A 26,962-nucleotide genomic window follows, 5' to 3' on the forward strand; every position below is an offset into this window, starting at 1 on the left:
AGAATAATCTTGACAATTTAGTCTGTAGGAAGAAGAATGTCAAGAAAACAAATAACATAAATGTGTTATTGTGAAACAATAGAGTTTCCTGTCTCTTTCAAGATGCTAGCATAGTGGCTAAATTCCTGTCTCTTGGGCTGGAGAGATGGCTTAGCGGTTGAGCGTTTGCCTGTAAAGCCTAAGGACCCCGGTTCGAGGCTTGGTTCCCCAGGTCCCACGTTAGCCAGATGCACAAGGGGGCGCACGCGTCTGGAGTTCGTTTGCAGTGGCTGGAAGCCCTGGCGCGCCCATTCTCTCTCTCTCCCTCTATCTGTCTTTCTCTCTGTGTCTGTCACTCTCAAATAAATAAATAAATAAACAAATAAAATATTTTAAAAAAATAAAAAAAAATAAAAAAATTCCTGTCTCTTAACTGACCAAATCTTCACAGAATCCAAATTCCTTAGTTCAAAAAATTAAGAGGTACTTTTTTTTTGCACCTGTAACATGGTATGAATGAGGAGCTGACACAGGACTTTTGTTTGGAGAGGGCTTGTGAACCCTAACTTGTAGGCTCTTGTCTATTTTAACAAAGAATGGAAAAAAAATGGACTGAGAAGGATAAATTATGAGTTATTAAATTTACTTAAGGTGAAATTATGAATCAAAGGAGGAGGCTGGAATGGGTGTATATGCCCATGTGGAGGCAGAATCTGAGATCCTATTTGTGAACCTGAACATGACAGTCGAGGGAAAATATGAAGAAGAGTCCTAGGGGAAATGCAAAGGGATCAGAGCTTAAAGGAAAACACATGTGTGCGCATGCACGTGCACACACACACACACACACACACACGGGAAGTGGAGCAACAGAGAGTAGAGGCTTTCTCCTTTGCATTAAAAAATAGTGGAAGCTAAGAGGTCAGTTAGTAAAGGACCTTAGAACTTAGAACAGAGTAACAAAATGAGAAGAATAAACAAGTTCCATCCCAGGCTGTGGGGATGGGGTAAGGCCTTACTGGACCACAGACCTAGAGGTTCTGGTAAGGAGAAGTGAACAGATAAGAAGAGCTCACCCACCTAGTTAAACCTTTCATAGCTTATTGGGTGGGCTTTGTTATCAGGCTCACTTGAGTCTGGGGGAGAGCTAAATGGTTTGGGCTCAAGGGGCTGGTTCAAAGGGGGCCAGCATACCTAAATACATCAGTGTTGTACACAGCTTCACAATGCTGGGATGATCTTCCAAACCAGACACAGTGTATGGAAGAAAGGGTTTATTTTGAACTTCCAGATCAGGGGAAGTTCTACTAATGGTGAAAGAAGTTCCTTCTGTATATCCAAGCAAAGAGAAATAACCAAATAGTCAGCAAGAAACAAAAGCAACAAGCACAAATTAGCAGCAAGCAGGACCTCAGAGTTCACACTGCTCTCTTACACCTTTGGGCTGAATATCTGATCCACCTCCTACAACCAGGCAGCTGGGCATCCAAGTTAAAAGCTTAATTAAACACCTGAGTCTATTGGAGACTTACATTTAAACTATCACAGTTAGATTGGGGAAGAAGTGAAGAGCACTGTAAGTGAGGGATGAGATTAGATCAGACACTGAATTCCAGTCTTGCTGAAGCAGGAGGGTTGACATCTCTTCTTTACCTCTCTTTGGGCCTTTCTCTAGTGGTCTACCTAAAAAACATACAAACAAAAAGCTACCTGGATCCTATTTCTCCCTCAGAGCCATGATTGCTATTTATTTGCTAATACTACTATAGTTACTTCCATTATTATCGACTTTGTCATTTTTTTTATCAGCTATCCCAAGATTAGATCTTAGACTAATTTCTTTTGAACTTAGCCTTATTTTCCCCAGCTCTGTTTAATTTTCATCATGAAATGAATGAGACCTTTTGTCTTGGACAGAAGCAGTGCTCATCTATTGGCATTGCTCAGAAAGTGGAAAGAGAAAAGATAAAACCCAGATGCTCAATTACCCCTTTAACCATTGGTTTCTGTTTTTGTTTTTTTTTTTTAACTGGGACTTTAAGCACAAATGCCTCTAGGTATGAAAGGATGCAGTGTCTGCCTGTCTGGGAGTATCAGGCCAGATGAACCACACACCGATTTCTTAGGAGAGAGTGACACTGATTTAAATTCTGCAGATGTGTCTTTGCGAAATTCCCCTATTTCCAGGAAACAACTTCCAAGGAAACTGCCTCAGACAGCAGGGGACAGTTACTTCTCACAGGAGACCAAGCAAGTCTTGCAAACCAGAACTACTTGTTTTTGTCAATGGATTAGTAAAGGCTTCGTAAAGCTTCAGGGTGTGCAGAGTGGAGAAATGTGGAACATGATGTTAGGAATGTCCACCTGGACTGCTTATCCCTGGTGGAGAGCAGAGTGCTTCTTGCATTGGGGGACTTTTTTTGTGTGTGTGCCAAGGTAGTCCACATTATCATATCTGGTCTCTAGACCTTTTCTGATTTGAGAATGGATTTCATTCCTCCATTCTTGCAAAGTTATTCAAGGATGTGTGAAAATCCTCAGCACAGTGCCTGGTACACAGCACACTGGGGTTGCAACACAAAAGGTATTTTAATGACATTTTTTTCTAGCACGGTTCTTAACATGTGTATTCCAGTTTCCTTACCAAAGTTCATGGAAGATGAAGGGGGATTAATTCAGGGTTTTAAAACATGGCATCAGGCTGGAGAGATTGCTTAGCAGTGGAGGCACTTGCCTACAAAGCTAAAGAACCCAGGTTTGATTCCCCAGGAGCCATGTAAGCCAGATGCAGAAGGTGGCACATGTGTCTGGAGTTCCTTTGCAGCAGCTGGAGGCCCTGCCACACCCATTTTCTCTCTCCCACTCTTTCTTTCAAATAAATAAATAAAAGCAAAATACTTAGAACTTGGCATCAACAAGTTTCTGTGCTGGGTTATTCTGAATTTAGAGAATGTTTCTATGCAAGGATTTTCCCTTGCTAGGAGGCTACTCAGGGCTATGTAAATGTCTGAGTCTATGAACTTGGATGGAAAAAACATCACCTTCATTGTTTACTTATCTTAAACAAAAGTTTATAACTATGAACATAGGTTTTCATCCATGGTAGGACTTATGAATTTATCATCAACAGAAACCATTATATCACACTTATATAAATCACTTATATTTATCATTTTAAAACTATGTTAATTATTAAACCCACCAGAAGATGATATTATGTAAAACATAACCAAAGTTTTAATGTTTTTAATCATCTCTGAAAAAGACATATTTTTCTCTTCTTTTTTTTGTTATAGGGTATATTTTTATTTTTTATTAGCTACTGTTATTAATCTGTAAATTAATTTTTACTGTAGCTAACACATGTAGAAAAAATTGTAGTATGTATACAATTTGGCACTGTCAACAATTCCAGACATCCCCACAATGGGATATGGTGTACTCTTTTAATTTAAATTAAATTTATTAGTTTTCTTTTCAGTAAATACAGGCAGTTTCGTACCATTATTTAGGCTCATCTGTGATCTACCGCCTCCCATTAGACCCTCCTTATTAATGAAAATGGGTCGTGCATTGTGGAGTTAGCCCCCAGTTATTGGTATGATAAATGTCTCTGCAAATCATGACCCAACATGTGACTCTGACATTCTTTCCACCCCCTCTTCCGCAAAATTTCCCTGAGCCATGTTGGGTTCATTTTTGGTCTGCTTCAATGCTGAGGTGTTGGGGGCCTTTGAGGCTCTGGCTCTCTGATTTGGTAGGAGTTGATTTTTCTCAGCGTTGATCTCCTTCCCCTTTGTGCTGGTATCCGGTTCACAGGAAAACATCACCCTTGCTTATTTCGCCAGTTGTCCTTAGTTTCAGTTGGGCCCCTTTTGAGGTATGTTGGGGCAGCTCTCTTCTTAGGATCTGCATCTATCTGGAAAAGAGAAGCAGATTCTCCAATGGAGAGTAAGTTAGCACCCAGAAAATTGAGATAACACTTACTTTTTTGATAGACAGTATGGTAGGTTTAGGCCCTCTTATACCCCGTGATTGATGGTAGCTTGATATTGTAGAGTGGGCTTGTGTTTGGGTATAGTTCTGACTTATTTCCCAGCTCCAGCTATAGGTCTAGTACCACTGAGTGGATCAGTTAGCCAAATCAAGAGCAATTGATTCCTCACCATGGCTGTGTACCACTATTGCACTTGTGTGAGCATCACATCTGGTTATTTGTTGCTAATTAGGTTAAACAATGTGTTGCTTGGACAGATCTTGGTCATTTCCCCCAGTCGCCTATGTAGCACCTTCTGGCACTAGACACGCTGACTGTCTGGGGACTGACTCTCTCCTGGCTTCCAGCCATGTCATTCCATTTTACGCGTCAGCTGCGTATGGAGTCTTCAGCAATAGGGTCTTACCACTGGCCTTTGGTGGGTCATTAAGTACTCTGTCAGAAGTCTGTCATTGTTTTGGGAAACCTTGTAGGTTTCTCTGATCAAAAGCTCATTGTGGATGGTAGGCCCAAGCTAGAAGTGGGGGTTACAGGTCAGTGTCCATTAAGAAATTGAGGAAAAAGATAACTAATATACAAGAGTTAGAGAGGAGAGAGATAGAGGGGAGAGGGGGAGAGGGAGGGAGGGAAGATGTAGGAGATTTAGGTCAGTCTTGATCCTACCCTCTCCAGTGTCTTGTGGTTCAGGTGTTTCCTGTAAGGGTCTAGTGAAGGTTCAGCCATTTGGTCTGTCTTTTAGGAAGGAAAATTTTATGGTACAATTGCCGTTTGGGTCCAGATTACTGCTTTCCACCCTTTGATTCCCTCCCTGCCCTCCCATCCATCTTATTGTCTAGTCCATGAGGTGCTTGCTGGGTATGTAAGGCATCTTGGGCAGATTCAGGTTAGGTGTTGCAGATGAGTGAGACTATGTGTCGATTTTTTTTCTGTGATTGGGTTAAGTTCGCTGAGAATGATCTGTTCCAGGTTCAACCATTTTTCCTCAAATTTCTTTATGTCATTTTTTCTTACTGCTGTATAGAATTCCATTGTGTAGATATACCACATCTTTGTTATCCATTCTTCTAAAGATGGACATCTGGGTTGATTCCAGCTTTTAGCTATTACGAATTGAGCTGCTACAAACATGGTTGAGCAAATCTCTCTGGCTTTTGGTTTGAAGGTTTTAGGGTAGATGCCCAGTAATGGTATAACTGGGTCTGTTAGTATTTCTATAGCCAGCTTTTTCAGGAGTCTCCCTATTGCTTTCCAAAGTGGTTGTACCATCCTGCATTCCCACCAACAGTGAATGAGTGTCCCTGCTTCTCCACATCCTTGCCAGCATTTATTTTCATTTGACCTTTTGATGTTGGCTATCCTTATTGGGGTAAGGTGGAATCTCATAGTTGTTTTAATTTGCATTTCTCTGATGATTAGGGATGATGAACATTTTCTTAGGTGTGTGTTTGCCATTTGTATCTCTTCCTCTGTGAATTGCCTGTTTAACTCTGTGCCCCATTTTGTGAGTGGGGTATTTGTCTTCTTATTGTTTAGACCTTTGAGTTCTTTGTAAATTCTAGAGATAAGGCCTCTATCAGTTGGATAACCTGCAAATATTTTCTCCCATTCTGTGGGTATTCTATTGGCTTTGCTTATTATATGCTTGTCTGTAAAGAAACTCTTCAGCTTCATATGATCCCAATGGTTGAGTGACTGTTTAAGAACTTGAGCCACTGGGGTTTTATTCAGGAAGTCTTTTTCCATTCCTATATCATGGAAAGTACTTCCTAAATTTTCTTCCAGTAGTTTTCGAGTTTCTGCTCTTATGTTGAGACCTTTGATCCATTTGGATTTGAGTGTTGTGCATGGTGAAATGTGTGGATCAAGTTTTAGTTTCCTGCATGTGGTTATCCGGTTTGTCCAGCACCATTTGTTGAAGATGCTATCTTTTTTCCAGTCTATATTTTTTGGGCCTTTGTCGAATATCAAGTAGCTATAGTTGCTTGGCCCAAAATCCGGGTCCTCAAGTCTATTCCATTGGTCTATACTCCTGTTTTTATGCCTGTACCATGCTGTTATTATTACTATGGCTTTGTAATATAGCTTTATATCGGGTATGGTGATGCCACCAGAGGTATTTCTTTTGCTGAGGATATGTTTGGATATGCGAGGCCTTCTGCCTTTCCATATGAAATTTGAGATCATTTTTTCTATCTCTGTGAAGAACACTGTAGTGATTTTAATTGGAATTGCATTAAATCTATATATTGCCTTTGGTAGGATTGTCATCTTCACAATGTTAATTCTGCCTATCCAGGAGCATGGGAGGTCTTTCCATCTTTTCAAGTCCTCCTCAATTTCTTTTTTGAGAGTTTTTATATTTTCGTTGTATAGATCTTTTACTTCCTTGGTTAACGTTATTCCAAGGTATTTTTTATTTTTTGTTGCTATTGAAAATGGGACTATGTCCTTTATTTCTTTTTCTGTGTCTTTGTCATTTGCATACAGAAATGCTACCGATTTTTGTGCATTGATTTTGTATCCTGCTACTTTGCTATAGGAGTTAATCACCTTCAGGAGTTTTGGGATGGAGTCTCTCTGGTCTCTTACATATACAATCATGTCATTAGCGAATAGAGCTAACTTAACTTCTTCCTTTCCAAATTGTATCCCTTTTATTTCCTGCCTTATTGCTTGGGCTAGGACTTCCAGAACTATATTGAAAAGCAGAGGTGAGATAGGACATCCCTGTCTTGTTCCTGATCTCAATGGGAATTCCTCCAGTCTCTCTCCATTAAGTATTATTTGGGCCTTTGGAGCTTTGTATATTGCCTTTATTATGGTAAGATGTGAACCGGCCATGCCGATTCTCTCCAATGTTTTGATCATGAAGTGATGTTGTATCTTGACAAAGGCCTTTTATGCTTCTATCGAAATGATCATGTGATTTTTATGTTTAAGCTTGTTTATGTGGTGTATTACATTGACAGATTTTTGTATGTTGAACCACCCTTGTGTTCCTGGGATAAATCCCACTTGGTCAAGGTGGATAATGATTTTGATGTGTTGTTGGATTCGGTTTGCGAGTATTTTGTTGAGGATCGTTGCATCTATGTGCATTAGGGAAATAGGCCGATAGTTTTCTTTTCTTGTGGCATCTCTGCCTGGTTTTGGGATTAGGGTGATACTAGCTTCATAGAAGGAGTTGGGTAGCTTTCCTTGTTCTTCAATTGTGTGGCACAGTTTTAGGAAGATTGGTTTGAGTTCTTCCATGAAGGTTTGATAAAATTCAGCTGGGAATCCATCTGGTCCTGGACTCTTCTTTTTTGGGAGGTCTTTTATTACTTTTTCAATCTCCTTGAATGTGATGGGTTCATTGAGGTGGTTGATCTGCTCTGAGTTTAGCTTTGGTAGCTGATATGCATCCAGGAATTTATCCATCTCCTTCACATTTTCCAGTTTTGTGGAGTAGAGGTTTTTGAAATAAGTCCTGATGATTCTGCCGATTTCACTGATATCTGTTGTGATCTCTCCTTTTTCATTTTGAATTTTGTTAATTTGGAGTCTCTCCTTTTATTGCTTGATCAAATTGGCCAGAGGTTTGTCAATCTTGTTTATTTTTTCAAAGAACCAGCTATTTGTTTTGTCAATTGCCTTAATTGTTTCCTTGGTTTCCAATTCATTAATTTCTGCTCTGATTTTAATTATTTCTTTCCTTCTGGAGCTCTTTGTGTTGGATTTTTCTTGTTTTTCCAATGCCTTTAGGTGGATGGCTAGGCTATTGATTTGGGATCTTTCTGTCTTTTTTATGAAGGCATTGAGTGCTATGAATTTTCCCCTGAGGGCTGCCTTCATTGTGTCCCATAAGTTTTGGTATGATGTGTTCTCATTGTCATTCAATTCCAGGAATTTTGCAATTTCATTTTTTATTTCATCCACTATCCATTTATTGTTTAAGAGTGTGCTATTCAGTTTCTAGTTGCCGTTGGGGTTCTTGTTGGTTTTTTTTGTTGTTGTAGTTGATTTCTAGGAATATAGCATTATGATCTGATATCATGCAGGGAATTATGTCGATTTTCCTAAATATGTGGAGGCTATCTTTGTGACCCAGTATATGGTCTATTTTAGAGAATGTTCCATGGGCTGCTGAGAAGAATGTGTAGTCTGTGGATTTGGGATGGAAAGTTCTGTAGATGTCTGTTAGGTCTAAGTGCTCTATGGTTTTGTTGAGCTCTCTTACTTCCCTGTTGAGCTTCTGTTTGGATGATCTGTCTATTACTGATAATGGTGTGTTAAAGTCCCCAGCTATGATGGTGTTGGTGGTTATTTCTGTTTTATTGTCAAGTAGGTTTTGTTTTATGAACTGTGGTGCCCCTATGTTTGGTGCATACAGATTTATGATTGTAATAGCCTCTTGATGGATTGTTCCCTTTATAAGTAGGAAGTAGCCTTCTTTGTCTTTTTTGATTGTTTTTGGTTTGAAGTCAACTTTATCTGATATTAATATAGCTACACCTGCTTGTTTCTTATTCCCATTTGCCTGGAATATTGTTTTCTACCCTTTCACCCTGAGGAGGTTTCTGTCTTTAGTGGTAAGGTGGGTTTCTTGAAGGCAGCAGATTGAGGGGTCTAATTTTTTGATCCACCCTGTTAGCCTGTGTCTCTTGATGGGTGAATTAAAGCCATTAATATTTAGGGTGATGACTGTGAGATTTGATTTGATCCCTGTCATGTTGTGGTGGTAGAGGTGTGTTGGCATTTCCATGGAATTTAATTTTTTTTTTTTCTATCTACTCTGGGTTTGGTTGCTGTGATCTGCTTCTTGTAGGCATTTGTGTTTGGTTATTTGTTTCTTCTCTGTGGAGAATTTCCTGGAGTACTTTCTGTAGGTTTGGTTTTGTGTTCATATAATTGTAAAGCTGAGTTTTGTCATGGAAAGTTTTCCTTTCACAATCTATTATAAGGGAGACTTTTGCCAGGTAGAGTAGTTTGGGTTGGAAGCCATAGTTTTTTAGAGTTTGGAGAGTTTCATTTCAGGCCCTTCTAGCTTTCAGGGTTTCCATTGAGAAGTCTGAAGTAATTCTGATGGGGTTTCCTTTGAAAGTGGTGTGCTGTTTTTCCCTAACTGCTTTTAGGATTTTTTCCTTGGTGTCAATGTTTAGAGTCTTAATGATAATATGTCTTGGGGAGTTTCTCCTTCAGTCTAGTCAGTTAGGAGTTCTGTTTGCTTCTTGAATCTTGATGGGCCTTTCTTTTAAGAGATGGGGGAAGTTTTCTTCAATTATTGTGTTAAATAGGTTCTCCATGCCTTTGGTCTGAAATTCTTCTCCTTCTGGTATTCCAATGATTCTGATATTAGGACATTTAAGTGTATCCCACAATTCTCTCATGTTCTGTTCACAGGAAATTTTGAACTTACTGAAATTTTTGGACTCTCAAACTGTTTCTTCCATCCTGTCTTCCAGATCAGAATTTCTATCTTCCACTTCGCTGACTCTATTCTTGAGAGCCTCTAGTGAGTTTTGGACTTGTTCAATTAAGTTTGCATTTTCTATACTTTCCTATGTATCACTTCCATCACTTTGTCCAGCTCCCTTTTTGTCTCATTTTCTGATTTTCTTAATGATTCTTGGAAATCATCCTTGCATTTCTTTATATTTTCATTTAGTGTGGCCAGCTGATTTTTAAGGTCCTCTTTTTTTTTCACTCTCCCTCAACTCTCTTAGCTCTCTTTGAATTCCTTCCAGTGTCTTATCATATTGCTCTAGCTTAGTGATGGTAGCATCCATATGATTATCTATCCTTTGTAGCTTTCCTGTCAGTTCTAGCAGTAGTTTGGTCAGGGTTGCATTGTTCATTGCTTCCACTTGATGTTCTGATCCTAAACACTCTTCTATGTTTTGGTTAGTTGTGATCCTTGTTGGACTGGGTGATTTTCTTCCATTTTATTTTTCGTGTTATTTCTTTTGTGCTGTGGTCTACCCATGTCAGTGTATGGGCAGGTAGGTGGGTGGGGCAGCCTGGGATCTAGCTTAATGAGAATCCAAGGCAGCCTGAGGCAGTTGCAAGCAGCCTAGGTTTTTGCTCACTCTTGCCAAAGCTGCCTATCTATAGCCTGACAGGAGCACCAAAGTTGCCTGAATTCTCACCCAGTAATGCACCTAAGCTGCCTGCCTTTGAGCTTGAAAGGGGACTGAGGTAGCAAGCCCTGAAGGTGCCCAGACTCTGGCTGGGTACACTGGGGTCTGTAAACAGTCTGTGCTCTTCCACCTCAGGGGAGTGGGGGATGGGTGGCGATGTACAGGTAGGGGATGGCACCTGCGCTGGCGCTAGTGACTCAGTGTGGACTTGTGTGGCTCTTGCTGTGGGAGTGGGCCCGCTGCACATGCAATTGTAGTGCAGAGGCAGATGATGTGGGTACGGAATCATCAGAGAACAAGGGTGAGGTAGGAGGTCTCAGCTTCAGTGCAGCAGGCTGGCAGGTGTGACTGGTGGGTGCCCGATCAGAGCACACCCACGCAGGACGTGCATTTTTCTCTTCTTGCCTGAATGCATGAAGGCAAAAACAGTATGGTGTATGTATGTATGCATATGCATACATGCATACATAAATATACATATATTCAAAGAACTTGGTAATGTACTCTTTAGAACCAGGAAGACTTAATTTAAATCCAACATAATGATACCAATGGAACAAAAGTTAGGAACAGCAGCACTGCACCTCTAGTCTGGGCCTCTAGTGGGTAGGCTCTGGCAGGGGGTCCTGGGGAAAAAGCCTGAGAAGGCTTGATCCCAGGAGGGGTCTATGGCAGTTAATCACTGGCACATTTCCTGAGATGCCCTAGTAATAAATGAAAAGGCCCTGAATTATAGGTCCAGCTAGCTGCCCAGGTGAGTCTTGGGGCATCACTGCACACAATGGGATGCTGACAGGGTATATGGGTAGTAAGTGACACCAGGGACTTCGAAGCCTGTGTACAGTTCTCTAGCCCTCTGCACTCATAACCCCCAACTCCCTAAACTAAATCCTACCACCCACCCTGGAGCCTGGAGATAAGATTCAAGAAACGACAATTTCATTTCATAAGGTGTCCTCTTACTCTTTTGTGTGTGCTCCTTTGACCCTGAGATGCATGGAGAGATAACGGTTATCCAGTGACAGCCTTTTACATGTGTAGGGCAGGGACGAGGTGAAGGGAGCTGGCACACTGGCGTTGAGGAAGAAGCAAGTGTGGGTTCTAAGGAGCAGCTGTGAAGCCCTGCTTGCCTTTCTTAGGCATGAGGTTCTCCTCCTCTGTGCTTCTCCTCCAAAGGTGCTCACAGTGCATTGACTGTGAGGTCTGGGCAGGCTAGGATCAGAGAGAGGCTTGGGGTGGTGTTCTGGGGACCCTCTGTGAGTATCCTGCTCCTCTGATGAGGTCATGGACCCTCTGTGCTCTCCCTATGGAGACAGGCTGGGAATGGACAGAAGGTCTTCCACTCAGCACTTGTCAAGAACCTCCAAGGCCCCTGCTGCTTCATGCCTCTTCAGGGAGGGAAGCTGGGGTTCTCTGAGGATTGGGGACCAGGAAGATCTGTGCCAAGAAGGCAGTATCATTCTGTCTCTGCTTTCCCTCCTCTTCTGGGCAGCATTTACTCCTTAAGGGGGACTTGAATAGAAGGAGCAAAAAGCTCAGTGTTTTTTTAAGGGGGGAAAAAATAAAAACGCTTCTTCCCTTCTGCAGAAACAAAGGCTGTCCTGCAAACAGAAAGGCTCCTCTGCTCCTCCTGTGTCCCAGATGAGGTGGAAGAGGCAGGAATGCAGCCCATGCCTGCCCAGTGGCAAAGAAGTCTGCTCCATGGATTTCTTTACCATATGTCCAGAGCTCACTGTGGGCCAGGGCCACAAACACACAGTACTGCAAACATGATCAGAGATGGTCGCTTGGCTCTACTCTTCCAGGACGTGGGAAGGACTAATCAGGCTGAAATTCAGTCACCCTCTTAGTAGTGGGGACTTGGGCTAGGTTGGGAAGGTATTCCCAACAGTTACTTCCATGGATGAAAAGGAAGTCCCTGCTTTCAGCCCTGAGGCAGAAGGAATCTGAAGGAGTGATGGTGCTGAGGGAGGTTGCTTAGGGTCCTGCCAACAGGTCTACAACATGGGAACTTGGGAAGTGCCCAGAACCCAACTTTAACAAAAACAAGGGCATGCGAACCTAGAATAAAGGTCTGTAGATCAGAAGTACTCCTCTTAGACAACTGACCCTGAACCTATGTATATATACAGCTCTTGGACAAGTGACCTTAAGCCTGTCTATGTATAAGGCTCTAAGGTTCCTGGAAACCACCATAACTGGGCATGGTGCTTTCTGTTCCCCACCTTCTCATTCTCCAGAAGAAGTTAAAGCCACCTTTCTGCTCTTAAATTGTTATTTTTGGCACTTTGATCACATTCACCTCTAGCCTAGGCTAGTGTTTGTGGATCTTTCTGCTGCAATTCAGAGAGTCAAAGAAAGATAGGAGGGAAGGACAAAAGGATGATATCTTGCAAAGGTGAAGAGTGATACAAAGCATCCACACCTTTGGGTGGAAGTGGTGCCCATAAAGATACCCAATCATTACTGTTTTCCCAGAGCATAGAGCTCTGCGGCTTGGGCCCAGAGAGACTGCATTTCTCACAAGAACAGAGCAATGTCTGCAGCCTCACAGCACAGCTACAGAGTCCTCTGCATGTGGCTCAGGTGCATAATGCATGGATGTGTTCTTTTAAGTGTCAAATAAACTCCCATGGCCAGTGGTTCTAAAACAAAAATACATGTTACAAAGACTCATAGCTCCTATTGGCACACTTGGAGGTTACAGTTTGAGGAGAACTGGGCTGCGTATATCTATGGCTCTCCATGAGAAAGATACTAAGGTGACTGAATGAACAAGACATTGCCAAGAACTGCTGATGTGCTCAAGGCCTGCCTTCTGGACATTATCCTAAGGTGATCTGCCAGACCAAGCTTCCCAATGCTGGAAGGAATTCAACTTTCTGTACTGTATCTTAAGAACCAAACAGTGAAAAAGAGCTGAGATCTGCAAGAGGATCCCCCCCCCCCCTGCACCAGGAAAGGCACCAAGGGCTTAGGAGGGAAGAGAGAAAGTCAAGCATTTACAGAGGGAGACCCACATGACAAATGTGGTGAAATGAGAGGCAGCAGGAATAAGTGAGGAAGCAGGGTCCAGTCGTGCTCCAGCTCCTCCCAGTGTCCCCAGGGAACCCTATGCTGGAGCTGGAACCCCTGCCCTCTGCCTAACAGGGAGCTCAAGGCCCTGGTGAGGTAAATGCCTTGGTCTTCCTTTCCAGGTTATGCTCTGAACATTTATCTGTGCTCATGTCAGAGGGGGAAGTCTGCTTGCTTGAAGACCTCATCTTCACAGTTGCAGAAAACAGTCCCCAATTTCTTTCCTGGGATTCTAATTCCTCCCCATGCTGCCAGTTCCTAGGGCCCAAACCTGGGGAAATGCTGCTATGCTGGTCCCAAATTCCACTCTAGGTTTTAAGTGTTTTAAAACTGCTAACAGCAATGGGGCAAGAATAAGTGATCTGAACATTTAAAATAGTATATTTTTATGTGGAAATCAGCAGCCGACAGGCAATCTCAAGTCTATGTTTTGTGTAGGATACACTATTTGAGTCTGTGGTAGTTTGAATGGATTCAGGAATTTTATTCAAGCTTGTAACTTGATGTCACTGTGGTGGATCCTAGGGTCCATCCCTAAGGTGTGTTTTTTTTTGGGGGGGGGCATCTGAATTCCAGCCTCAGGTATGCAGAGGGCTTGAGCTCAGCCTGGGCTTCCTGGAGTGTGCTTGCTTACAGTGCTGCTGGTGGCATGTTCTCTCTATGTGGACCCTCCTGGATCGGTGAGCTTCAGTCAATTCTATTCCTCCTATAAACCATGTCTGCTTTGGAGGTTCATCCCAGCAACATAAACCTGACTAGGACAGAGTCCTAACATATTCTCTGGTCCTTCCTGGAGATCATTTGCTGACAGTTCCAGTAGCTTCACTGGCCTCTCAGATAGAAGGAAGAAACTATACCTGTGTGCAGGGCAACCTGGAAGTTCTGGGAGTTGATGCCCCAGGGCAACTGTCAGCCAAAAATTGATAGGAGGTGGGTAAGCACCCAGTATCCTCATTGCAGAAGGAGTCAATATTCTTAACCCTTCTAGTAGTGTTTCCCCCACTTCTACAAGCTATTTCTGCTCAAACTCTAGAACTCTTCTTTTCTTGTGCTGTTTTACAGACACTTTTCTAAATCTGTAAGATACTCTAGGGTTAGTGCTATATAATGAAACATTTCTATAGAGGGATCTCTGAAGACCTTCTCTGTCATCCATCCTAAGCAAGTGCCAATATGGGATATTCAGCACCTAGGAAATACTAAAAGCCTAAATGTTTGAAATGTGCCATGTAGTATGAAAAGATTTCATCATTTGTGATGTTTCATCAAAAGGGAAACAAGGGCACAAGGGTATGAATTGGAGGCTCTATCTTATTGAGCCTTGCATAATCCAATCATTCCTCATGAGCCATCCAGCCTCCTCATTCTAGGGTGCTAGCTGGGGTGCTGCCATCTCCTGATGGGGTTGTTGGGGCTGCCCTGTACTGCTTAGCTTGACAAATGGCTCCAGGGTTGAGTGAGGTCACACTCTCATCTGCTGCTGCGCCTGCTACTAGAGGTGGCTTCCTAGTTCTGACACTCCCTGGGCCCTGGATGTGGCTGGTACCTCTCCACCAGCTGCACCTGGATGCTGGAAGCGTCCCAGTGTGGGCAAACAGTCTTTCCCCACAGTACACTCTTGCAGGGGAGAAGTGTACACATCATACTCTGGGGAGACAACTGCCCACCAAGACAAGCTTAATCTTTCTCACTTGTACCACTTTGTCATTCATGCCTTCTTACACTTCTATTGAACTATTGCTCAGTTTTCAAACTCTTCAAGAGGCTCTCTACACATTGGGTTTTCTATAAAATTTTCCCTAGGAACTCTGGTTTGGCACAGATTTTGATTTTGAGTGGGTTAGACAGGTCTCACCATCTGCTTCTTCCCTTTTCTCTCATTGTCTTACAAATGCTTTAACATCTTATAAACCCGATCTATTTTGCTGTCTAAATAATTCAGGTCCTCCAGAACCTCTCCTACTTCATAAAGATTATCATATCCTACCATGAGACTTAGCGATGTCATTAAAGACCTACATTGGTCCTGAGATCCCTGCTGGGCTAACTTAAATCTCCTTTGAGCATAGTCTTATGAAACCTGAAGAAATGAACATCAAGTATTCCCTCTTACATGTTCAGCTCTTCAGTAATGCCCGTCCTTTGTTGTCTTCCAGTCATTAATGGGGACCGCTGCTGGTGATAAGCAAATATCTCTGATGGTTTCTTTGAGACAGTTCATCTGAGACTGATTTCTTCACATTACCTTAAATTATGTAATCTTTATATATAGGCATTATATTACTTGGTTTATCTGCTTTCAGGTCATTCTGATCCCATTTGCTCTCATGTCTCACAAATCAGAATGTGAGAAGCTTTTACATTTCTTTTTTAAAACTTTTGATTTATTTATTTGAGAGTGACAGAGGGAGAAAGAGGGAGATACACAGAGAGAGAGAGAGAGAGAATGGGCATGCCAGGGCCTCCTGCCATTGCAAACAAACTCCAAAATGTGTGCACCCCCTTGTGCATCTGGCTAACGTGGGTCCTGGGGAATCGAGCCTTGAACAGGGGTCCTTAGGTTTCACAGGCAAGTGCTTAACCGCTAATCCATCTTTCTAACCCTACATTTCTATTTTTAACAATACTATTTTGTGAGCAGAGAGAGAGATGAGAGACAGAGAGATGGAGAAAGAATGGACATGCCAGGACTGCCAGCTGTGGTAAATGAACTCCAGATGCATGTGCCACTTTGTGTGTCTGGCTTTACATGGGTACTGGTAAAGAGAATCAGGGTGGTTATGCTTTGTAGGCTCGTTCCTTAACCTCTGAATTGTCTCTCCAGCCCTGGCCTTTTCATTTCTTGTTTAAAGGTCATTCCAGCTCAAGCAGTTCAGTAACAGATTAGCATAGATTTTTCCCTTTCCCTGTATTTAAATCAGATCTGAGTTATATCTTCTATCACCTCACTTCTACTGTGCTCTCTTCCTCCTCACTCTTTGTCTCCTCCCATGAAGTCTAAGTTTTTGGATGCCAGGAAAAGCTTTTTAGCATAAATCTAATTAGAACTCTTTCCCCTTATATCCTACCAACTGTTAGAAACGGCAATCTAACACCTCCACATTATCCTTCCTGTTTCCTGCCAAATAAGAGACTAATGCAGAGGGTAGAATCTACATGTCTTTGTCATGTTGTAAGTTCTCCTTTGCATGCGCATGTTTTTTCTGGGGAGTCAGAAGAGCCTGTTGCATGTCTAAATGCCCATAGCAAAGGCCATGCAATGCTGCCACCACAGTTGGCTTATAATCCCTTTTCATATGTACTTCTTTCAGGGTTGAAATATATTCTTTAGTCTACTAGCCACCTTTGGGGGAACCCCATATTCTTATAGTAGACTTCATTAATCAAGGAGGCATACACCTTAAGGAGAGGTGCACTCTAGGATTCCCAAAGATGATCCATGCTCAGATGGCTTTGCCTTGGTTGCATGCCTGATCTTCCATCACAGGGGCAAAGCAACTTCTCCCTCCCTCATCAGTGATCTTTGGTTCCTACTGCAGTGCTGAATATGTTGCCTGCTTTATCCTGAGGATACATGAACACATCTGTTTATCCCAGATAGGGCACTGATGACAGACCAAACAACCTATTTATCCAGGTCGAGCTTGGTGAACTAATGAGTTTATCAGGGTTACATAAGGAGCATGGATAGTTTTCAGACTGCTATATCACCAATAAGCCCCACCTCTAGCAAGGGTAATGAGTCATCAAAGCTGTATCCATTGATCTCCCTGCTCAACTTGCAGGCAGCTCCTCTTAATAATTTCCTTTCCTCAATAATTATTTATTACTTAAATAACCTTGGGAGACCTCTCCCCAACTCCAGTGTTATAAGTTTATCAGCTTCCTGAGTCTCATGAGCCTCTCTCTTTCCTCCAGCAGGGGATGTTTCAATATGGAGAAAATACATCCCAAGCATTGCCCTGTTTTTTTTTTTTTTTTTTTTTTTTTTTTTTTTTTTTTTTTAACTTTGGCATAACCCAAACTAAGACAATATAACCTAAAAATGGAAATACAACTCAAAACACTCACATAAAAATGAGCAAACTGACTGGCATCTTGCACATTCATGAAATGCTAAGGATTTGTAGGGCATCATGTCACTTTCAAAAAGCTCCCCTACTTGTGCATTTTGTGTCTACTTCAGATACAATCCACCTTTCTCCCTGAAGGTCATTTCTATTTTTTAATGAGACTGAGTTGTTCCTTTGATTAAAAGGTTTGAAATCACTGAGTTGTTAACTATGTGGAGTGATTTTATCCTTTCAGTAGTTGTGACTTTTCCATGTTGTGTGCTTTTCCATGTAGGTCATGGGAACACAACTATAACTTGCTTTCATTCCAGTTTCCTGATCCAGTTTTGAAAAAAAAAAGAATCCCATTCTAATTCAAAACTAACACACCTCTTGTCAAGAGTTCAAGGCCACTTTCTTCTTTTTGAAAGAGGAAGAGGTAGCCCAGGACTTTATTCTAGGCCAAAGACTGTCACTACCTTCTTTAATCCAAGTTTTAAAAATGTCTTTTCTGGAGAGGGTGAAAATCCACAGATAAATTCAACATCCTTGGGATGCAAAGGCAGAGTGGAAGTCCTCTTCCATATATCTGGCTTTCCTTGAACTTGATTTTCCAGAATTTAGCATTTTTGAAAATCTCAAGAGGGCATTTGTATTACAATAATACACTATTCGTAACCTCAGTGGATGGAAGTGCTTGTTTTCAGTATGTATCAGTGTGATGTTATGTATGACTGTAAACTAATTCATTTACATTCCCTAAGATCACAAACAAACCTATTTATCTAGTAAAACAAGTTCAGAAAACCACCAGAATTTCCAATCACATCATAGGGAAAAAGGCAAACATTTATTTTTATTTGCAAGTGCAGTTTCTGCCAATGGTTAGTGCTCACTGATCCTTTTAGGCTACAGTAACTTTTGGTAAACTCAACAAATACTTCAAAATACCCAACGATAAGAAAATTACAGAAAAAGTTTCAATTACACTGTCAAAAATGTTTGCATCCAAAATCCACTATTTTTCCTGAAATGGTTCTTAATGATTATTCTTGTTATAAAAGAATTTTCTTTTGCTTTTCTTTCTACTTCTACATAGTCCTGGTGAAACTATAAAAACCCATTTCATGAATTTTTAGGACTGTAATTTTCTGAAGTCAGATTGCTTTTTTCTTACATACTTATATTAAAACCTTGATATTTTACATACAACTTTGATTTTTCTGTGTTTTATGAAATAAAATTATAGATCCTCTTTCTGGTGATGCATTTCCAGTTTGGGGAAAAACTGAAAATATAACCAGAGAAGGTCATTTTATGCCCCTTTTCCCCTTTAAACTATAATAAATAATTATCAACCTATTAATTACAAAAATTCTTAATTATGCTTAGAGTAACCAGAGAATTTTCACAAATGCAATTTCATGTTTGTTACAGTAAAGTCATTAAGAAAAGCCTCTGGTTTTCCAGTTCGGTAACAAATGGCTTTTGTTTGATGCATAATAACAGAAACTAACGATGACTATGTAGCTCTTCTGGAGTTTTAAAGGCAAATCTACATTGGCCTACACATAACATGCAAATTCATCCAACAAGCAACACAAAATGTATTGTAGTAGTCATTCATTTTTATCAACATTCAAGAAGATCTAGACAGCAGCACAACTCGCCTATGTTGGAAATACATTATAACATGGTCACTGGTGAAGCCAGCTCTTACCTGGTAAAGTACCCCTTACTAATCCACCTGCTAGCATCAGTTCAGACTTCTATCATGATACATGAACAACAGTGATCAATACTGTGGTGTAAAGGTCAAAACAGACAAGAGTTTGGTGTGCTAGCATACAGAGTTTTTTAAATGGTGAGGAACAAAACCAAACATCTTGCCTTGTTTAACTCTCATTTCCCTTTGTGAGACAGGAATTCCCATGGTTTCACCAGAACATTCAACTTGGGGAACAGAGTCCAATGGTCCTAGCACTGAAATTGCTCCTTGGGAGGGAAATTTGGCCACAGGGGGAACATTATACTTATTTGAAGGTGGGCACCAAAGGGAAATATCTTGGTATACCAATATGATTTGGTACAAGAAAAAAGATTTTTTTTTCAAAACATTCAGCATTATCCTAAGGAATAGTTTGATGGTCTACTGTGGCTCAAATTTTATTTCATTATGTTTTTGGTTGGATATGTGAAATGTACACACCATCACCATCACTCTTAACTCTTCTTCCATCACATAAGACACTTGTTAAGATAAGAAAGATATTCTACTAAAGCTGATGGTGATTGAGAGTCATTCAGTATTCAAAGTTCCTAAAGAATTGTTGGTTCTCTGAAAGGGATTAAAAAAGTAGGAAAGGCTTTGTTCAAACTCCTGCTAGTAAACAAGTATTACTTCCACTGATACAATGGCTACATGACGTCAAATACTATAAATTATCAAAACTATCGTACATAAAAATTACAAATTCATTGCAAAATACATTACACTGCTACCATTAAGAAAAAAAGTGCTTTTTGTTTTCCTTTCTTTCTTTTTTTTTTGCCAGAAAAGTATTCTTTCAATATAGAAAATCCTATGCGGTACCCTGCATGTGGCTAGGAGATATCATAACGGAGTTTGTACTGAGTCCTTCTTATTTGCTGGATGAAGGGCTGAAAATATATAGTAGTGACTTGTTAAAGCCATGCTCCAAATGACCATGTCAGCTGTCAGTGGAGAGATGCCTATTTAAGACACAAGAAGATGCCCTGGTCTCTTGAACCCTGCCGGTTGTTGCACTGTCCCACCAGTCAGCTGGTCTAGAATGCACAGGCCTTTGGCATGTTCTGTGGTTTCCTCATGTTCTCCTGAATTAGTCTCATGTCCTTGCCTAGTGTTGTCTCCTGTATGAATCTCTGCTCAGTGATGCCTGTATTGTCTCATGAGGGGAACGATGCAAGATGGTGGACCTGCCAATTTTAAGAATGGATGTCCAAGGAGTTCCTGGGCTGTAGCTCTTTGAGAGGGCTCCCTCACCAGCATCAGATCTAGGAAACCTCGAAGCATTGAAGAAACCTGTGAAAACACACAGACGACATGTTGAACACAGAAACCTAGCCAAGTCTCCTGAAATGATGTCCAAGTCAATTCCATCAACAACTTCAAATTCTAGAATGTTACCTTAAAGAAAAAATGTGGAAGTGGAAGTAGGTATTAACTTCATTTTTTGCTTTCAAAGTTTTAAAAAATGGGATAAAGGATGAGGCTACAAATAGTGAAAACTTATTTACTAAGTAAAATAATAATGGTAAAACCACTGGTAGAAGCAACTATTGTGAAGTGATTATACAGGTGCTGGTCACATGTGTAATATAGTATAAGTATGGAGTATCTTGATTTTTTCCAGCAATGCAACTATCCAGGTTCTGAGGCCTTCTCTTTCATGGAGAGAAATAAGCTTCCACAAGGCTATCTGACACAGACATCATTTTTCTTTTGAATCTTTTGCAATTTACTTTTTTGAGGTATATTGTAGTTATACGCAATGTATATGTTCATAATTGAATAGCCCAGTGGAGTTCAATATAGGCATGCATCTATTTGTGGTTTCATGTATAACATTTCTAGTATTTCCAGAGGGTTATTTGGGCCTCTTCCTGTCAGTATTAGTCTCTCCAGAAAAGACAATGAATGACTCTCCTTACTGCTAGTATGGTAGATTAGTTTTTCCTGCCTCTGAACTTTACTGAGTATACTGTGAACTATTCTGAAGCTATTTCAATCAATACCGTGTTCATGTAAGTCATTTCTGATGTATATGACAAAGGTTTTTTTTTTTTTCATTGCTGTGTAGTATTCACTGTCCAGTTATGTCACACATTCTTTATCCATTTTGGAGACAATGTTGGGCTGTTTCTAGTTTTTGACTATTAGGATTAAGACACTCTTTTATATGGTAATAAGAATAGCAGAACTCACTTCTACTGGGTGTGGGGGTATTTTCATATGGCATTTAGTCATTTTTCTTATTTAAACTTAATAAACTTTAGTGACTAAAGTCTCAAACTCTTAGTGAGTTTTAATGGTTTTCTTTTGGTTGCAGGTCCCCACCACCTATATAAATGAGGCTCTGTTCCCTAAAGTTTAGGTTAGAGGAAAAAGGAGCCTGTGAAATTTCCAACTATTCTCCCTAGGGGCTGAGGAGATTGCTTGGTGATTAAATGTGCTTGCTTGCATTCTGCCCTAGAATCAGCCTCATGTTCTCTTCCCCTGTCATGAACTAGATCGAGGGGAAGCATGGTTGGGACAGGTTGATCTAGAAATGGAAATTTCTATCTAGAAGTGACAGACTAGCAGGGTGCTTCTCAGGCTTACAATCAGCCTGAGCTCAGCCCTCACTGGCAAATCTTGGAAAGTGGAATGGCCACACCAGTCCCCTTATATTTATGTGCCCTTTATCACCCTGCATGAGATCTAGCATGCACTTGCCTCTGTGATACATCCTATCCTTGCCTTCTTGCTATAGCATGACAGCCACCTTTCTTACCTTTAGGTCCTTGACCTTGATTTTTCCTCTTCCAGATCTTTGCATAGCCAGTGCCTTCTTTCTTTTCAGATCTAGCTCAGATGACCCCTTCTAGACAGATCTTCTTTGTTCTTCAATGTCCCATTTCTTACACACTCTGTCTCTTCAAGGTATGTTGTTCCATTTACAGAATGCCCCACTCTCTGGTATTATTTTGTGCATTGATTTATCTATGATTTATTATCTATAGCTCTACCTAGAATGCAAGATCTACAAGAATCAAGAAATCGGGGGCCTTGGGCTGAAACCTAGCTAGCAACTAGAAGTTCCCAGCAGGTAACAATTGCTCAGTGAGTGGGCATTGAGTGGGGCACATGTTTAACTTTTAACTAGCCCTTTAGAAGAAGAGCTGGTCATACTCCATTTGTAGACAAAAACTTTGGAACTGGGGATGCTGAATCATTTGTCCAGTGAATGTATAGAACAAAGATCTTGGCTCCTCCAAAATCTATGTCCATAGACCCGGACTTTTCTTCTCATTGGATTTGATAACCCATTCTTTAAATCAACAGAGAGGCTGAACTATCAAATAACAACTCTGGAACTACAAACACATGCTACTTCTTACCTTGTGTAGGTCCTTTACTCTTGGAGGTAAACTGTCCCGGATCCTCCGCATGGCCTGGAGTGGAGGCTCATTGAAGTAGGGGGGCTCGCCATCAATCATCTCTATCACCATGATCCCAAGGGACCAAATGTCCACCTGTTAGGCAGAACCCATTGGTTATGTCAGGCCAGAACACGGAAATGATGGCTATATCTGTAAATCCCACAAGATCCATTCATAAATTCACAAATTTGAAACTTGTCATAAATTACACTAAGTTGAATTGTGTTGCCAGGATTTTTACAAGTGGTCTTCGTTTGCTTTTTAAAAAGACAGCTTCAGTGAAAATTTATGAATTCAATAAAAATGTAAAGCTTAGGGCTGGAGAGATGACTTAGCAGTTCAGGTGCTTCCCATAAAGCCTAAGGACCCAGATTCAATTTGCCAGAACCCATGTAAGCCAGATACACATGGAGATTCATGCATCTGGAGTTCATTGCAGTGGCTAGAGACCCTAGCATACCCATGTTCTCTCTCTCATAACTAAGTGTAATAAATAAAAAATATGAAAATATGAATGATTTAACACTTTAAAGTTTAGAATTTAAAGTTTTATCCTGTTCGATTCTGTGCTTGAGTGTTTTTCAGGGCAGATTTTAAAAAGCTCAACATTAAAAAAATTATTGTTTCTTTTAATAAAAAGGCTGCACATACAGACTTCTTCTGTCCCACCCCAATTCTACTGAGGGTCTTCTGTGAGGTTATTGGTATTTATTGTGGGGACCAAGAAGCCTCATTCAGTCTCTGCAGGGATGGGAGAAATATGGTATTGCAAGCTATTTCCACCCACACTGAGGCTCTTGCAATTTTTCTGCTCTTTCTTCCTCACTACCCCCTGAGCCTTGGAAGGCAAGATAAAATCCTCCACTGTTATGTGATAAAAATAGAGAAAAAGGCAGGTGTGGTGGTGCATACCTTTAATCCCAACACTTAGGAGGCAGAGGTAGGAGGACTGCTGTGAGTTCAAGGCCGCCCTGAGACTACATAGTGAATTACAGGTCAGCCTGGGTTACAGTGAGACCCTACCTCAAAAAGCCAGAGAGAGAGAGAGAGAGAGAGAGAGAGAGAGAGAGAGAGAGAGAGAGAGAATAAAGTTGCATGTTAGCTATAAAGAATTGAGAAAAGTTTTTGCAAACTTCAGGGAATTACATTGTGCAATATAGAATACTTTGTGAAATGTTCACAAGTTAGGTTTTCGTGAATGTTTTTTTAAAATCCACTTCAGGGTTTTACACTTATGTTTTATCATTTTAGGGCAGTGTGCTTAACCCCCTGCTTTATAAAACTGTTTTCTGGAAGGGGAGGTAGGACGAGATGACACATAGGGTCTTTCCAATAAAGAATTTGAAGGCAGAACAATGAGCAGACATGATGAGCAGCTATAAATTCACAGTCTAGTCACTTTCTGTCATGGCCTCATCACCCCTCTTATCTGTCCTCTGCTTTACTGTTCTATGTCTTGCAGTGACCCTCACTGTCAGGTTTATCTCTTGGGTCACTAAAATGCTGATCGCATTCTCAGTGATACTGAGAGAAAGAAGCCTGGTGTTCAGGGGAGGTCACACAAAAGAGGGACAGTGAGCAGAGTCTATGTTAAGCACACAGACAATCCCCCAAGTCCTGGCCACCTTTCTCCATCCATCCACAAGATAATGTGTAAGCACTCCACAATGAGACCCTTGCTCTCTACTTGTGCCCATGTGCCTGCAAGAGCCTACTTACACCATTCCCTCTTTGGCAGGTCTCTTCCATTCTCTTTGGCAACTCATTTTCATATATCTAAATTCTTCCCCTTCATATGTAATGATTTCCTTCCCATGGGAAACAGAAATGAGTGCTGTAATAGTCACATGGAAAAACCATGAGTATTGTTGCCCATTTAAACAGTGCTTTCTATTCTCTCCAAGCCTCTTTCCTGTCTCTGAACACTATTCTAATTGCCTCACCTTGCACTGTGTAGCCTGTCACTGAGAGTGGGGTCAGCATTTTAGTGACCATTGCAGGGCCCCAATGAAGCTTCTGGATAAATACTGCAATATGGTGGCCAGTGTTCCTTCTGCCACAGCCTACTCTGTGCCAACTCAGTGAGTGGGGTCAATTACAGAGCCAAAAGTCTAGTCTCAAGGCCATTGTGTCTCAGCCACCCTCAAACAACAGCTGCTACCCCCTTACCTCTGTCCCATAAGGTAGCCTGGAAATCACCTCAGGAGCCATCCAGTAGGGGGTTCCCACCAGCGATTTCCGCTTTGGCACCTCTTTGGAAACTTGAGCACAGAAACCAAAGTCAGATAACTTTATCTGGAAATGAGAGGAAAACAATGAATGAAATACTTTTAAAATACTTCCTGCTAGATATAGAAATGTATACATAGACTTAGAAGATGGACAAGGGTTCTAAATCCAAATTCATTAACAGTCCTCAGAAGTATTGGTGAAGAGATTATCAGGCCCTTTTATTGACAAAATCATAAATTTATTTTAATTGAAAAGCTCTTCTCAAGAGTCTACCAGATTAATATTCATCTGTCTGAACTTGTAAGGAGTGTATCTTTTGAAAAATTAAGGGACAACCATTAAGTAACTATACCTCAAATAATGTATTGATTAAATATCAAACTCACAATGTCAAATTCATACCTGATGATGCTTTTAGTATAAGTAAGTTAATTGCTATTCTTCATGTGAATTTTATTTATTTACTTATCCTTCTGTTTTTTCAAGGTTGGGTCTTGCTCTATCCCAGGTTGACATGAAAGTCACTATGTAGTCTCTGGCTGGTTTTGAACTCATAGTGATCCTCTTACCTTTGCCTCCTGAAAGCTGGGATAAAAGGTGTGTACCACCACACCTGGCATCCATGTGAACTTTATACACATGGCTTCATTCAAAATTCTTTGGAGTTGAACACATTTAGATATCTATGTACCATGAGATGATTCAAACTGCCATCCTCTTTTCTGTATTTGCCATATTGCAAGATCTTCATTTCTCTCAGATGCTGAGATAATACTTTCGGTGCTGAATCTCTCTCTCTCTCTCTCTCTCTCTTTTTTTTTATCTCCTTTGCCCATGACAATCACAGTTGTCAATATGAACATTTATGTAAGTGGAAAGATGGGCACAGATACTTTGTATGAGCACTCGGCTATCAGGCATTTAAGGTGACTTTTTGAGGCACAGGGTATGTGTATATTATTTATCTTTGACAACATAAAATACCCTGTGTAGATCCTTGCACAGAGCTCCTGTGCTCTTGAGAATACACTTAAGAAGAACACACTGGTCTGCTTGATACCTGCTGGCTTATGCTTTCCAAATGTCTAGGACTCCATTATGGCTGGGAATTCTTGCTCTGAATTTCAGATGATCTCACTGGAGAGAACATTAATGGGCAGCTTACAGTTGTTAGTGACAACAGAATTCAAAGAAACCAGCAGTCTAGCATGGCTTAGCAATGGTTCAGAATGTCCACCTGAAAACTTCATAATTTTCTGAATTTCCTTCCTCAATCTTTCTTATCCCATCTCTCCTTCTGCTATCCACATCTTAAATATGGAATGTTCCTAGGATTCTAGTTTTAAGCCTCACCTCTTTTTACTAATTCTTGTTGGATACTCTTTTCCTTCTCATGCAGAATTCAGACTACTCTACTCTATCCAAACTTCTATTTTGAGATGGGAATGTAGCTCAGTGCAGGATGCCCAAGGCTTTGAGCTTGATTCCTATAGCACCACAACAAATAAAACAGCAACTTATTACTTCCAGCTAGTATGCTTTCATAAGGATGGCCAGAGAAACTTTCCATCAAACTCAGTACCCCCCCCTCTCTGTTCCTAACACTGACCTCACATTCATCCTACCTGTCCCAGTTAATAGCACAAACACCTTCCCAGGCACTGAAGCTGAACTACTGAGAATCAACCTTTATTCTTCCCATTTCTTCAATAAAGTTTTTTTTTTGGTTGTTTTTTCAAGGTAGGGTGTCACTCTAGTCCAGGCTGACCTGGAATTCACTATGTAGTCTCAGGGGGGCCTCGAACTCACAGTGGTCCTCCTACCTCTGCCTTCTGAGTGCTGGGATTAAAGGCATGAACCACCACACCTGGCTTAGCAAAGATTAAAAAAAATAATCTCTGTAGCGTAAGAGCCAACAATCGTGTTTAGTTCATAGTACTCAAAGTCAAGTGATTGAATGAATGGACAATCCTCAATCATAAGAAATGAAAGAAGCCCTTGGGGATGAAGGACGGATGAAGTAATGTTGCTCTAACATCAGGACTCCGCAGAGAGGGTTGACCTGGAGGCAAGATCCTCTACAACTCCAACTTACATTAGGAAAAGTTCCAAACACATAATGTGGTAGTTTGAATGTATGGCCCCATAGACTCAGCTATTTTGGATTAAGAACTGAGCTTGAAACTTGGGTCTCCAGTAGCCCATCTGGAGGAGGTGTCACTGGGGACAGATCTTGAGTCCCACCCTAAGGTGCTTGGAGAGCAGTTGGAGCTCTGGACATTGATGCCTGGTGGATGTTTGATATTGTCTTTCTGTTATGCATC

General features: G+C 41.0%; 1 protein-coding gene across 4 annotated transcripts in view; it reads right to left on the reverse strand.

Annotated features, from left to right (window-relative positions):
- Window positions 1-18,050: 18,050 nt before the first annotated feature.
- Window positions 18,051-26,962, reverse strand: part of Pak5 (p21 (RAC1) activated kinase 5) — a 312,771-nt gene continuing 303,859 nt past the window's right edge. For all 4 annotated transcript variants that reach the window (XM_004661518.2, XM_045157197.1, XM_045157199.1 and 1 more), the window contains 3 exons: window positions 24,576-24,701; window positions 22,365-22,499; window positions 18,051-20,286 (listed from right to left, as the gene is read on the reverse strand). In XM_004661518.2, the coding sequence (XP_004661575.2) occupies window positions 20,131-20,286; window positions 22,365-22,499; window positions 24,576-24,701 (417 nt within the window). In that variant the 3' untranslated portion in view covers window positions 18,051-20,130. The remainder of the gene's footprint in view (window positions 20,287-22,364; window positions 22,500-24,575; window positions 24,702-26,962) is intronic.

Source organism: Jaculus jaculus, chromosome 8 (genome assembly GCF_020740685.1).
Source record: "Jaculus jaculus isolate mJacJac1 chromosome 8, mJacJac1.mat.Y.cur, whole genome shotgun sequence".
NCBI lineage: Eukaryota > Metazoa > Chordata > Mammalia > Rodentia > Dipodidae > Jaculus > Jaculus jaculus.